At 40.6% G+C, this 14,108-nt stretch overlaps 3 protein-coding genes across 3 annotated transcripts in view; all 3 read left to right on the top strand.

Moving 5' to 3' along the window:
* The window catches only part of LOC115220735 (mucin-2-like), a 3,603-nt gene extending 2,526 nt beyond the window's left edge, over positions 1-1,077 (top strand). The window contains exon 2 of the mRNA XM_029790880.2: positions 8-1,077. Coding sequence (XP_029646740.1) covers positions 8-1,077 — 1,070 coding nt within the window. The remainder of the gene's footprint in view (positions 1-7) is intronic.
* An 8-nt stretch (positions 1,078-1,085) lies between these two features.
* Positions 1,086-2,216, top strand: LOC115220734 (mucin-5AC-like). The gene has a single exon (XM_029790879.1). It carries the CDS (start codon positions 1,086-1,088, stop codon positions 2,214-2,216), a length of 1,131 nt encoding a protein of 376 aa, XP_029646739.1.
* A 122-nt stretch (positions 2,217-2,338) lies between these two features.
* LOC115220732 (mucin-2-like) lies at positions 2,339-14,016 on the top strand. The gene is made up of 3 exons (XM_029790878.1): positions 2,339-4,589; positions 4,774-12,063; positions 12,809-14,016. Exons 1-3 carry the CDS (start codon positions 2,339-2,341, stop codon positions 14,014-14,016), a joined length of 10,749 nt encoding a protein of 3,582 aa, XP_029646738.1.
* Positions 14,017-14,108: the final 92 nt, after the last annotated feature.

The raw sequence follows: 14,108 nt of genomic DNA, 5'->3' as shown, positions 1-14,108 counted from the left end.
CAAACAGTCACACCAGAAATGATTACAGCACCTGTCACGGACACAACTGCACACATTGCATCAACAACTCAAATTCAAACAGAAATAGAGGAATCAACTTCCCAACATCCTACAACACATCTTTTAACACCTACTACTGAAACAACAACACAAATTGAAGAAATTATTACAACTCACACTGCAGAACCTCTAACAGCGACAACAAAACTACCATCTCTAACAACTCTAGCCGAAGAAGTAGAAACATCTAAGCACACAACAATTTCTGCTCCCACAGTGAGTACACCAACGCAAACAACTACTGCTTCCTCAACTGCAGAACATACGACTCTCACTGAACTGCCACGCACTGACAAGACTACAACTGAAGCTACCACATTCACATCGACTGAAAAGTCTCCAGAAACTACCACACAAACAGGCACACCAGAAATGATTACAGCACCTGTCACGTACACAACAGCACACATTGCATCAACAACTCAAATTCAAATAGAAACAGAGGAATCAACTTCCCAGCTTCTTACAACAACACATCTTTTAACAACTACTACTGAAACAACAACACAACCTGAAGAAATTATTACAACTCACACTGCAGAACCTCTATCAGCGACAACAAAACTACCATCTCTAACCACTCTAGCCGAAGAAGTAGAAACATCTATGCCCACAACTATTTCTGCTCCCACAGTGAGTACACCAACTCAAACAACTGTTGCTTCCTCAACTGCAGAACATACGACTGTCACTGAACTGCCACGCACTGACAAAACTACAACTGAAACTACCACATTCACATCGACTGAAAAGACTCCAGAAACTACCACACAAACAGGCACACCAGAAATGATTACAGCACCTGTCACGGACACAACTGCACACATTGCATCAACAACTCAAATTCAAACAGAAACAGAGGAATCGACTTCCCAACTTCCTACAACAACACATCTTATAACACCTACTACTACAGAAACAAGAACACAACCTGAAGAAATTATTACAACTCACACTGAAGAACCTCTACAAGCGACAAAAAAACTACCATCACTAACAACTCTAGCCGAAGAATAGAAACATCTATGCCCACAACTATTTCTGCTCCCACACTGAGTACACCGACTCAAACAACTATTGCTTCTCCTCAACTGCAGAACATACGACTGTCACTGAACTGCCACGCACTGACAAAACTACAACTGAAGCTACCACATTCACATCCACTGAAAAGACTCCAGAAACAACCACACCACACAACAAGCATACCAGAAATGATTACAGCACCTGTCACGGAAACAACTGCACACATTGCATCAACAACAGAATTTCAAACAGAAACCGAGAAGACAACTTCACAACTTCCTACAACAACACATCATATAACACCTACTACTGAAACAACAGAACCTGAAGAAATTATTACAACTCACACTGCAGAACCTCTAACAGCGACAACAAAACTACCATCTCTAACAACTCTAGCCGAAGAAGTAGAAACATCTAAGCCCACCACAATTTCTTTTCCTACAGTGAGTACACCAACACAAACAACTATTGCTTCCTCAACTGCAGAACATACGACTGTCACTGAACTTCCACGCACTTACAAAACTACAACTGAAGCTACCACATTCACATCGACAGAAAAGACTCCAGAAACAACCACACAAACAGGCACATCAGAAATGATCACAGCACCTGTCACGGACACTACTGCACACATTGCACCAACAACTCAACTTCAAACAGAAACAAAGGAATCAATTTCCCAACTTCCTACAACAACACATCTTTTAACACCTACTACTGAAACAACAACACAACCTGAAGACAATATTACAACTCACACTGAAGAACCTCTACAAGCGACAACAAAACTACCATCACTAACAACTCTAGCCGAAGAAGTAGAAACATCTATGCCCACAACAATTTCAGCTCCTACAATGAGTACACCAACTCAAACAACTATTGCTTCCTCAACTGCAGAACATACGACTGTCACTGAACTGCCACGCACTGACAAAACTACAACTGAAGCTACCACGTTCACATCCACTGAAAAGACTCCAGAAACTACCACACAAACAGGCACACCAGAGATGATTACAGCACCTGTCACGGACACAACTGCACACATTGCATCAACAACTCAAATTCAACAGAAACAGAGGAATCAACTTCCCAACTTCCTACAACAACACATCTTTTAACACCTACTTATGAAACAGCAACACAACCTGAAGACAATATTACAACTCACACTGCAGAGCCTCTAACAGCGACAACAAAACTACCATCTCTAACAACTCTAGCCGAAGAAGTAGAAACATCTATGCCCACCACAATTTCTGCTCCCACACTGAGTACACCAACTCAAACATCAATTGCTTCCACAACTGGAGAACATACGACTGTCACTGAACTGCCACGCACTGACAAAACTACAACTGAAGCTACCACATTCACATCGACTGAAAAGACTCCAGAAACAACCTCACAAACAGGCACGCAAGAAATGATTACAGCACCTGTCACGGACACAACTGCACACATTGCATCAACAACTCAAATTCAAACAGAAACAGAGAACACAACTTCCCAACTTCCTACAACAACACATCTTTTAACCCCTACTACTGAAACAACACAACCTGAAGAAATTATTACAACTCACACTGCAGAGCCTCTAACATCGACAACAAAACTACCATCTCTAACAACTCTAGCCGAAGAAGAGGAAACATCTATGCCCACCACAATTTCTGCTTCTACAGTGAGTACACCAACACAAACAACTATTGCTCCCTCAACTGCAGAACATACGACTGTCACTGATTTGCCACGCACTGACAAAACTACAACTGAAGCTACCACATTCACATCCACTGAAAAGACTCCAGAAACAACCACACAAACAGGCACACCAGAAATGATTACAGCACCTGTCACGGAGACAACTGCACACATTGCATCAACAACTCAAATTCAAAGAGAAACAGAGGAATCAACTTCCCAACTTCCTACAACAACATATCTTATAACACCTACTACTGAAACAACAACACAACCTGACGAAATTATTACAACTCACACTGCAGAACCTCTAACAGCGACAACAAAACTACCATCTCTAACAACTCTAGCCGAAGAAGTAGAAACATCTATGCCCACCACAATTTGTGCTCCCACAGTGAGTACACCAACTCAAACAACTACTGTTACCTCAATTTCAGAACATACGACTGTCACTGAACTGCCACGCACTGAGAAAACTACAACTGAAGCTACCACATTCACATCGACTGAAAAGACTCCAGAAACTACCACACAAACAGGCACACCAGAAATGATTACAGCACCTGTCACGGACACAACTGCACACATTGCATCAACAACTCAAATTCAAACAGAAACGGAGGAATCAACTTCCCAACTTCCTACAACAACACATCTTATAACACCTACTACTGAAACAAGAACACAACCTGAAGAAATTATTACAACTCACACTGAAGAACCTCTACAAGCGACAACAAAACTACCATCACTAACAACTCTAGCCGAAGAAGTAGAAACATCTATGCCCACAACTATTTCTGCTCCCACACTGAGTACACCGACTCAAACAACTATTGCTTCCTCAACTGCAGAACATACGACTGTCACTGAACTGCCACGCACTGACAAAACTACAACTGAAGCTACCACATTCACATCCACTGAAAAGACTCCAGAAACAACCACACAAACAAGCATACCAGAAATGATTACAGCACCTGTCACGGAAACAACTGCACACATTGCATCAACAACAGAATTTCAAACAGAAACCGAGAAGACAACTTCACAACTTCCTACAACAACACATCATATAACACCTACTACTGAAACAACAGAACCTGAAGAAATTATTACAACTCACACTGCAGAACCTCTAACAGCGACAACAAAACTACCATCTCTAATAACTCTAGCCGAAGAAGTAGAAACATCTAAGCCCACCACAATTTCTTTTCCTACAGTGAGTACACCAACACAAACAACTATTGCTTCCTCAACTGCAGAACATACGACTGTCACTGAACTTCCACGCACTTACAAAACTACAACTGAAGCTACCACATTCACATCGACAGAAAAGACTCCAGAAACAACCACACAAACAGGCACAGCAGAAATGATTACAGCACCTGTCACGGACACAACTGCACACATTGCATCAACAACACAAATTCAAACAGAAACAAAGGAATCAACTTCCCAACTTCCTACAACAACACATCTTTTAACACCTACTACTGAAACAACAACACAACCTGAAGAAATTATTACAACTCACACTGCAGAACCTCTAACAGCGACAACAAAACTACCATCTCTAACAACTCTAGCCGAAGAAGTAGAAACATCTATGCCCACAACTATTTCTGCTCCTACAATGAGTACACCAACTCAAACAACTATTGCTTCCTCAACTGCAGAACATACAACTGTCACTGAACTGCCACGCACTGACAAAACTACAACTGAAGCTACCACATTCACATCGACTGAAAAGACTCCAGAAGAAAACAGACAAACAGGCACAACAGAAATGATAACAGAACCTGTCACGGACACAACTGCACACATTGCATCAACAACTCAGATTCAAACAGAAACAGAGAAGCCTACTTCCCAACTTCCTACAACAACACATATTTTAACACCTACTACTGAAACAAACAACAACACAACCTGAAGAAATTATTACAACTCACACTGCAGAACCTCTAACAGCGACAACAAAACTACCATCTCTAACAACTCTAGCCGAAGAAGTAGAAACATCTATGCCCACAACGATTTCTGCTCCTACAGTGAGTACACCAACTCAAACAACTATTGCTTCTTCAACTGCAGAACATACGACTGTCACTGAACTGCCACGCACTGACAAAACTACAACTGAAGCTACCACGTTCACATCGACTGAAAAGACTCCAGAAGAAAACAGACAAACAGGCACAACAGAAATGATAACAGAACCTGTCACGGACACAACTGCACACATTGCATCAACAACTCAGATTCAAACAGAAACAGAGAAGCCAACTTCCCAACTTCCTACAACAACACATATTTTAACACCTACTACTGAAACAACAACACAACCTGAAGAAATTAGTACAACTCACACTGCAGAACCTCTAACAGCAACAACAAAGCTACCATCTCTAACATCTCTAGCCGAAGACGTAGAAACATCTATGTCCACCACAATTTCTGCTCCCACAGTGAGTACACCAACTCAAACAACTATTGCTTCCTCAACTGCAGAACATACGACTGTCACTGATCTGCCACGCACTGACAAAACTACAACTGAAGCTACCACATTCACATCGACTGAAAAGACTCCAGAAACAACCACACAAACAAGCACACCAGAAATGATTACAGCACCTGACACGGACACAACTGCACACATTGCATCAACAACAGAAATTCAAACAGAAACCGAGAAGACAACTTCCCAACTTCCTACAACAACACATCTTATAACACCTACTACTGAAACAACAACACAACCTGAAGAAATTATTATAACTCACACTGCTCAACCTCTAACAGGGACAACAAAACTACCATCTCTAACAACTCTAGCCGAAGAAGTAGAAACATCTATGCCCACCACAATTTCTGCTCCCACATTGAGTACACCAACTCAAACAACTATTGCTTCCTCAACTGCAGAACATACGACTGTCACTGAACTGCCACGCACTGTCAAAACTACAACTGAAGCTACCACATTCACATCGACTGAAAAGACTCCAGAAACAACCACACAAACAGGCACAACAGAAATGAGTACAGAACCTGTCACGGACACAACTGCACACATAGCATCAACAACTCAGATTCAAACAGAAACCGAGAAGACAACTTCACAACTTCCTACAACAACACATCTTTTAACACCTACTAGTGAAACAACAACACAACCTGAAGAAATTATTACAACTCACACTGCAGAACCTCTAACAGCGACAACAAAACTACCATCTCTAACAACTCTAGCCGAAGAAGTAGAAACATCTATGCCCACCACAATTTCTGCTCCCACAGTGAGTACACCAACTCAAACAACTATTGCTTCCTCAACTGCAGAACATACGACTGTCACTTATCTGCCACGCACTGACAAAACTACAACTGAAGCTACCACATTCACATCGACTGAAAAGACTCCAGAAACAACCACACAAACAGTCACACCTGAAATGATTACAGCATCTGTCACGGACACAACTGCACACATAGCATCAACAATACAAATTCAAACAGAAACCAAGAAGTCAACTTCCCAACTTCCTACAACAACATATCTTATAACACCTACTACTGAAACAACAACACAACCTGAAGAAATTATTACAACTGTCACTTCAGAACCTCTAACAGCGACAACAAAACTACCGTCTCTAACAACTCCAGCCGAAGATGTACAAACATCTATGCCCACCATAATTTCTGGTACAACAACGAGCACACCAACTCTAACATTTATCGCTTCATCAACGATGGAACAAACAAGTGTCATTAAACTGCCACACGTTAATAAGACTAGCACTGAAGCTTCCACATTCACCCCGACTGAAAAGTCTCTAGAAATTGCAACACAAACAAGCACACCGGAAATGCTCACAACACCTATTACAGACACAGCACAGACATCAACAACTCCAATTCAAACAGAAACTGAGGAGTCAACTTCCAAACTTTCTACAACAACTCATCTTATAACACTTACTACTGAAAGAACAACACGACCTGTTGTTTTTCTAAAAACTGAGACTGCACAACCCCTCACCACAACAACAAAACTACCACCTCTATCAACCCCAGCCGAAGAAGTAGAAACATCTATGCCAAGCACAATTTCTGATACCATAATGACCCCACCCACTCTAACAACTATTGCTTCCTCAATAATAGAACATACGACTGTCAGTCGACTGCCACACACTGATAAAACTAGCACTGAAACTATTACTTTGACATCGACTGAAAAGACTCCTGGAATTACAACACAAACAAGCACGTCAGAAATGCTTACATCACCTGTCAGAATCACAATGGCACACATTGCATCAACAATTCCAATTCAGACAGAAACTGAGGAGTCAACTTTCCATCTTCCTAAAACAACACACGTTATAACACCTATTAGCAAAAGCACAACACATCTTGGAGATATTGCAAAAACTGAGACTGCACAACCTCTCACCACAGCAACAAAACTACCTCCACTATCAACTCTAGTTGAAAAAGTAGAAACATCTATGCCCACCACAATTTTTCATACCACTATGACCACACCAACTCAAACAACTATTGCTTTCTCAACTACAGAACAAATGACAGTCACTGAACTCCCACGCAGTGATATAACTAGCACTGAAGCTGCCACTTTAACATCGACTGAAAATACTCCAGGTATTACAACCCAAAGAAGCACACTAGAAATGCTTATAACACCTGTCTCAGACACAACACAGATTACTTCGACAAGTAAATTTCAGAGAGAAACTGAGGAATCTACTCCAGTACTTCGTACAGCTTCTTTTAATACACCGCACAGTCCATCTCAAACGACATCTGCTTCATCAGCAGAACACCCTGCTAAATTACTAGTAACTGACAAATCTAATGCTGTACTTAGAACTTCAGCATCACCAGAAAATCTTGAGTATCCTGTTCAGAAAGCAATTACAAAACATATGCCCACTCAAACTACCAGCAATATGACCACTTTGCTTTATATGACCAATTCTATTCAAACAGAAACTGCTCCTGTGACATCCAATTTTCCTCGAAAAACTGACGTAGACAAAAGTACTGTTCAAAGCACAACACAAATTACAGATATTGAAACTGAACTCCCAACCCAGACATACCTTTCACAACAGCTAACCACAAGTACTCAACAACCAACTCTATCTTTTCAGCCAGCAGAACTGGAGTCAAGAATAACACATGCAGATAAAAGCCGAAAGATAACTGAATATTCTACAGCACAACCAAGAACTGCAGCAAGTACTCCAGAAGTTCAAATCGAGTTCCTCCCAATAACTACAACCACAACGACAACGACAACCACAGCCACAACCACAACCACAAGACGACCAACAACCACAAGACGACCAACAACCACAAGACGACCAACAACCACAAGACGACCAACAACCACAAGACGACCAACAACCACAAGACGACCAACAACCACAAGACGACCAACAACCACAAGACGACCAACAACCACAAGACGACCAACAACCACAAGACGACCAACAACCACAAGACGACCAACAACCACAAGACGACCAACAACCACAAGACGACCAACAACCACAAGACGACCAACAACTCAAGAAATTTCCACAGCAAGAACTAAGGTAACTACTGACTTCCTTGAAACAACAAAATTTCACAACATAACCACTCAAGAAACAGAGACTGATATCATAACACAGGATAAACATCCAGAGGCAGAAATTACTATGCATGCTGTTACTACACAACAAACAATACTGCCCACTCAAGCTGAAGACACTGGCACAATGCACACGCCCTCTCAAACAGTAACTTTCTCCAAAGAACACACCATTCATACACCACTAACCAGTCAAAGTAGCATTCAATACACAACTCAGGAATCAACTAAAAAATTTTTCACACATATAACTACAAGTACACCAGAACTGCTTACACAAAATATCACCAACACAACACACATTCCTTCAACAAGACAAAATGAAACAGCTAAATCTACTTCTCAGCTTCCTCACACAACAAACATTGGCACATCTACTAGTGGAAGCACAACACAATTGACAAGTCTTCTAAAAACGGAAGGAACAGCAAAGATTACACCAACACTAAAAACTACCAAACAACAAACTCAGTCGGTTGTGGACAAACATGCACCAACATCTATACCAATCACATCTGCAACTAGCACAATGCACACACCAGTTGATCAGAAATTTGTTTCATCAACAGAACACACCATTGAAATAACACAAACTGATCACACTAGTACTGAGAAGACTCTCAAAATTACAATACCAGCATACACACTAGAATCCCTTACACAAACTACCAAAGACACAACTAGAACACACATTCCATCAACAAGTCGAATTCACACGGTAACTGCTGAATCAACTTCTCAAATTCCACACACTGCACATGTTCACACGTTTACCACTGAAAGCATACCACAAATTACAGATATTCTGAAAACAGAACAAAAGACAAACACTCCACTACCTCAGACAACAAAAACTGGACAAACATCTGTACCAATCACAGATGTTTCTAGCATGACACACATACCAACTCACACTACAATAACTTTATCAACACAACAAAAAAACTACACACTGGGTACAAATGAAACAAGAACAGAATATACACCTCAAGAACCACCTGATAAGATTTTCGAGACTCATACACCAGCAACAACACCACAGTTCCTTACACAATTTCTCACCAAGACTACAAGAAAACACATACCTTCAACAACGCACATTCAAATACAATCACAAAAATCTACAACTAAAATGCCTCAAACAACACATATCAAGGCAACAACAACTAAAAGTGCAACAGAAATTACAGGTATTGCAACAAAAGACATTACATCACCTATTACCACAATTACCCAAGAAGCATTCTCACAAACATCTATTCGACCTACACTTGGTGTTTCAACAATGCGCACACTAACGCCAGCATCATATCCTTCATCAACAGGACAAATCAGTTCTACAGGAACACGACTCACCAATCAAACTAGCACTCAAGCAACAACTGAAATTACTCCAGAAACAAAGGAATCTACTTCTCAAATTCCACAAACAACACATATTCACACGCCAACTGTGGAGAGCACAACAGAATTCACAGATATTCTAACAAAAGAGACTACACCACCTCTCACCTCAACTACAGAACAACCATCTCTGTCTACTCGAGCCAAAGATGTAACAACAACGCTCATTGCTAGAACACTGCATACAGCACCACAAACAACAATTCCTTCAGCAACAACACAACACACTGCTACCAGTGAAAAACTAATAACTGATCAAACTACCACTCAATATACAACTGAGGCGACAACTACAAAGTTGCCAGAAATTACTACAACAGAAACAACACCAGAATTCTTTACGCAAAATATAACATCCAAAAAAACCCAGATTATTTCGACGATTCAAATTCCTCGGGAAACAAAGAAATCTACTTCTCAAATTCCACAAACAACACACATTCACACACCAACCGTTGAAAGCACAACAGAATTCACAGATATTCTAACAAAAGAGACTACACCACCTCTCACCTCAACTACAGAACAACCATCTCTGTCTACTCGAGCCAAAGATGAACCAACAACGTTCGTTGCTACAAATCTGCATACAGCACCACAATCAACAATTCCTTCAGCAACAACAGAACATACTACTACCAGTGAAAAACTAATAACTGATCAAACTACCACTCAATATACAACTGAGGCGTCAACTACAAAGTTGCCAGAAATTACTACAACAGAAACCACACCAGAATTCCTTACGCAAAATAAAACATCCACGAAAACCCAGATTACTTTGACGAGTCAAATTCCTCCAGAAACAAAGGAATCTACTTCTCAAATTCCTCAAACAACACACATTCACACACCAACTGTTGAAAGCACAACTCAATTCACAGATATTCTAACAAAAGAGACTACACCACTTCTTACGTCAACTACAGAACAACCATCTCTGTCTACTCGAGCCAAAGATGTGCCAACAACGCCTGTCTCTATAACACTGCGTACAGAACCACAAACAACAATTCCTTCAGCAACAACAGAATACACTACTACCAGTGAAAAACTAATAACTGATCAAACTACCACTCAATATACAACTGAGGCGACAACTACAAAGTTGCCAAAAATTACTACAATAGAAACCACACCAGAATTCCTTACGCAGAATATAACATCCACAACAACTCAGATTACTTCGACGAGTCAAATTCCTCGGGAAACAAAGAAATCTACGTCTCAAGTTCCCAAAACAACACACATTCATACACCAACTGTTGAAAGCACAACGGAATTCACAGATATTCTAACAACAGAGACTACACAACCTCTCACCTCAAAAACAGAACAACCATCTCTGTCTACTCGAGCCAAAGATGTACCAACAACGGTCGTTGCTACAACAGTGCATACAGCACCACAAACAACAATTCCTTCAGCAACAACAGAAAGTACTACTACCAGTGAAAAACTAATAACTGATCAAACTACCACACAATATACAATTCAGGCGTCAACTACAAAGTTGCCAGAAATTACAACAACAGAAACCACACCAGAATTCCTTACGCAAAATATAACATCCACGAAAACCCAGATTACTTCGACGAGTCAAATTCCTCCAGACACAAAGGAATCTACTTCTCAAATTCCTCAAACAACACACATTCACACACCAACTGTTGAAAGCACAACACAATTCACAGATATTCTAACAACAGAGACTACACCACCTCTCACCTCAACTACAGAACAACCATCTCTGTCTACTCGAGCCAAAGATGTACCAACAACGTTCGTTGCTACAACACTGCATACAGCACCACAAACAACAATTCCTTCAGTAACAACAGAACATAGTACTACCAGTGAAAAGCTAATAACTGATCAAACTAGCACTCAATATACAACTGAGGAATCAACTACAAAGATGCCAGAAATTACTACAACAGAAACAACACCAAAATTCCTTACGCAAAATATAACATCCACAACAACCATGATTACTTCGACGAGTCAAATTTCTCCGGAAACAAAGGAATCTACTTCTCAAATTCCTCAAACAACACACATTCACACACCAACGACTGAAAGCACAACACAATTCACAGATATTCTTACAACAGAGACTACACCACCTCTCACCTCAACTACAGAACAACCATCTCTGTCTACTCGAGTCAAAGGTGTCCCAACAACGCTCGTTGCTACAAAACTGCAGACAGCACCACAAACAACAATTCCTTCAGCAACACAGAACACACTACTACCAGTGAAAAATTAATAACTGATCAAACTACCACACAATATACAACTGAGGCGTCAACTACAAAGTTGCCAGAAATTATAACAACAGCAACCACACCAGAAATCCTTACGCAAAATATAACATCCACAACAACCAAGATTACTTCGACGAGTCAAATTCCTCCGGAACAAAGAAGTCTACTTCTCAAATTCCTAAAACAACACACATTCGTACACCAACTGTTGAAAGCACAACAACAGAATTCACAGATATTCAAACAACAGAGACTACACACCTCTCACCTCAACTACAGAACAACCATCTCTGTCTACTCGAGCCAAAGATGAACAACAACGATCGTTGCTACAACACTGCATACAGCACCACAAACAACAATTCCTTCAGCAACAACAGAACACACTACTACCAGTGAAAAACTAATTACTGATCAAACTACCACTCAATATACAACTAAGGCGTCAACTACAAAGTTGCCAGAAATTACAACAACAGAACACACACCAAATTCCTTACGCAAAATATAACATCCACAAACACCAGATTACTTCGACGAGTAAAATTCCTCCTGAAACAAAGAAATCTACTTCTCAAATTCCTAAAACAACACACATCCACACCAACGACTGAAAGCACAACACAATTCACAGATATTCTTACAACAGAAACTACACCACCTCTCACCTCAACTACAGAACAACCATCTCTGTCTGCTCGAGCCAAAGATGTAACAACAACGCTCGTTGCTAACAACAGTGCATACAGCACCACAAACAACAATTCCTTCAGCAACAACAGAAACACTACTACCAGTGAAAGACTAATAACTGATCAAACTACCACTCAATATACAACTGAGACGTCAACTACAAAGTTGCCAGAAATTACAACAACAGAAACCACACCAGAATTCCTTACGCAAAATATAACATCCACAACAACCCAGATTACTTCGACGAGTCAAATTCCTCCGGAAACAGAGAAATCTACTGCTCAAATTCCTCAAACAACACACATTCACACACCAACTGTTGAAAGCACAACACAATTCACAGATATTCGAACAACAGAGACTACACCACCTCTCACCTCAGCTACAGAACAACCATCTCTGTCTACTCGAGTCAAAGGTGACCCAACAACGCTCGTTGCTACAAAACTGCAGACAGCACCACAAACAACAATTCCTTCAGCAACAACAGAACACACTACTACCAGTGAAAAATTAATAACTGATCAAACTACCACACAATATACAACTGAGGCGTCAACTACAAAGTTGCCAGAAATTACAACAACAGAAACCACACCAGAATTCCTTACGCAAAATATAACATCCACAACAACCAAGATTACTTCGCCGAGTCAAATTCCTCCGGAAACAAAGAAGTCTACTTCTCAAATTCCTAAAACAACACACATTCATACACCAACGACTGAAAGCACAACACAATTCACAGATATTCAAACAACAGAGACTACACCACCTCTCACCTCAACTGCAAAACAACCATCTCTGTCTACTCGAGCCAAAGATGTACCAACAACGCTCGTTGCTACAACCCCGCATACAGCACCACAAACAACAATTCCTTCAGCAACAACAGAACACACTACTACCAGTGAAAAGCTAATAACTGATCAAACTAGCACTCAATATACAACTGAGGAATCAACTACAAAGATGCCAGAAATTACTACAACAGAAACAACACCAAAATTCCTTACGCAAAATATAACATCCACAACAACCATGATTACTTCGACGAGTCAAATTTCTCCGGAAACAAAGGAATCTACTTCTCAAATTCCTCAAACAACACACATTCACACACCAACGACTGAAAGCACAACACAATCACAGATATTCTAACAACAGAGACTACACCACCTCTCACCTCAACTACAGAACAACCATCTCTGTCTACTCGAGTCAAAGTGTCCCAACAACGCTCGTTGCTACAA

Source organism: Octopus sinensis, linkage group LG17 (genome assembly GCF_006345805.1).
Source record: "Octopus sinensis linkage group LG17, ASM634580v1, whole genome shotgun sequence".
Classification (NCBI taxonomy): domain Eukaryota; kingdom Metazoa; phylum Mollusca; class Cephalopoda; order Octopoda; family Octopodidae; genus Octopus; species Octopus sinensis.
This window is presented reverse-complemented; position numbering and strand designations above follow the sequence as displayed.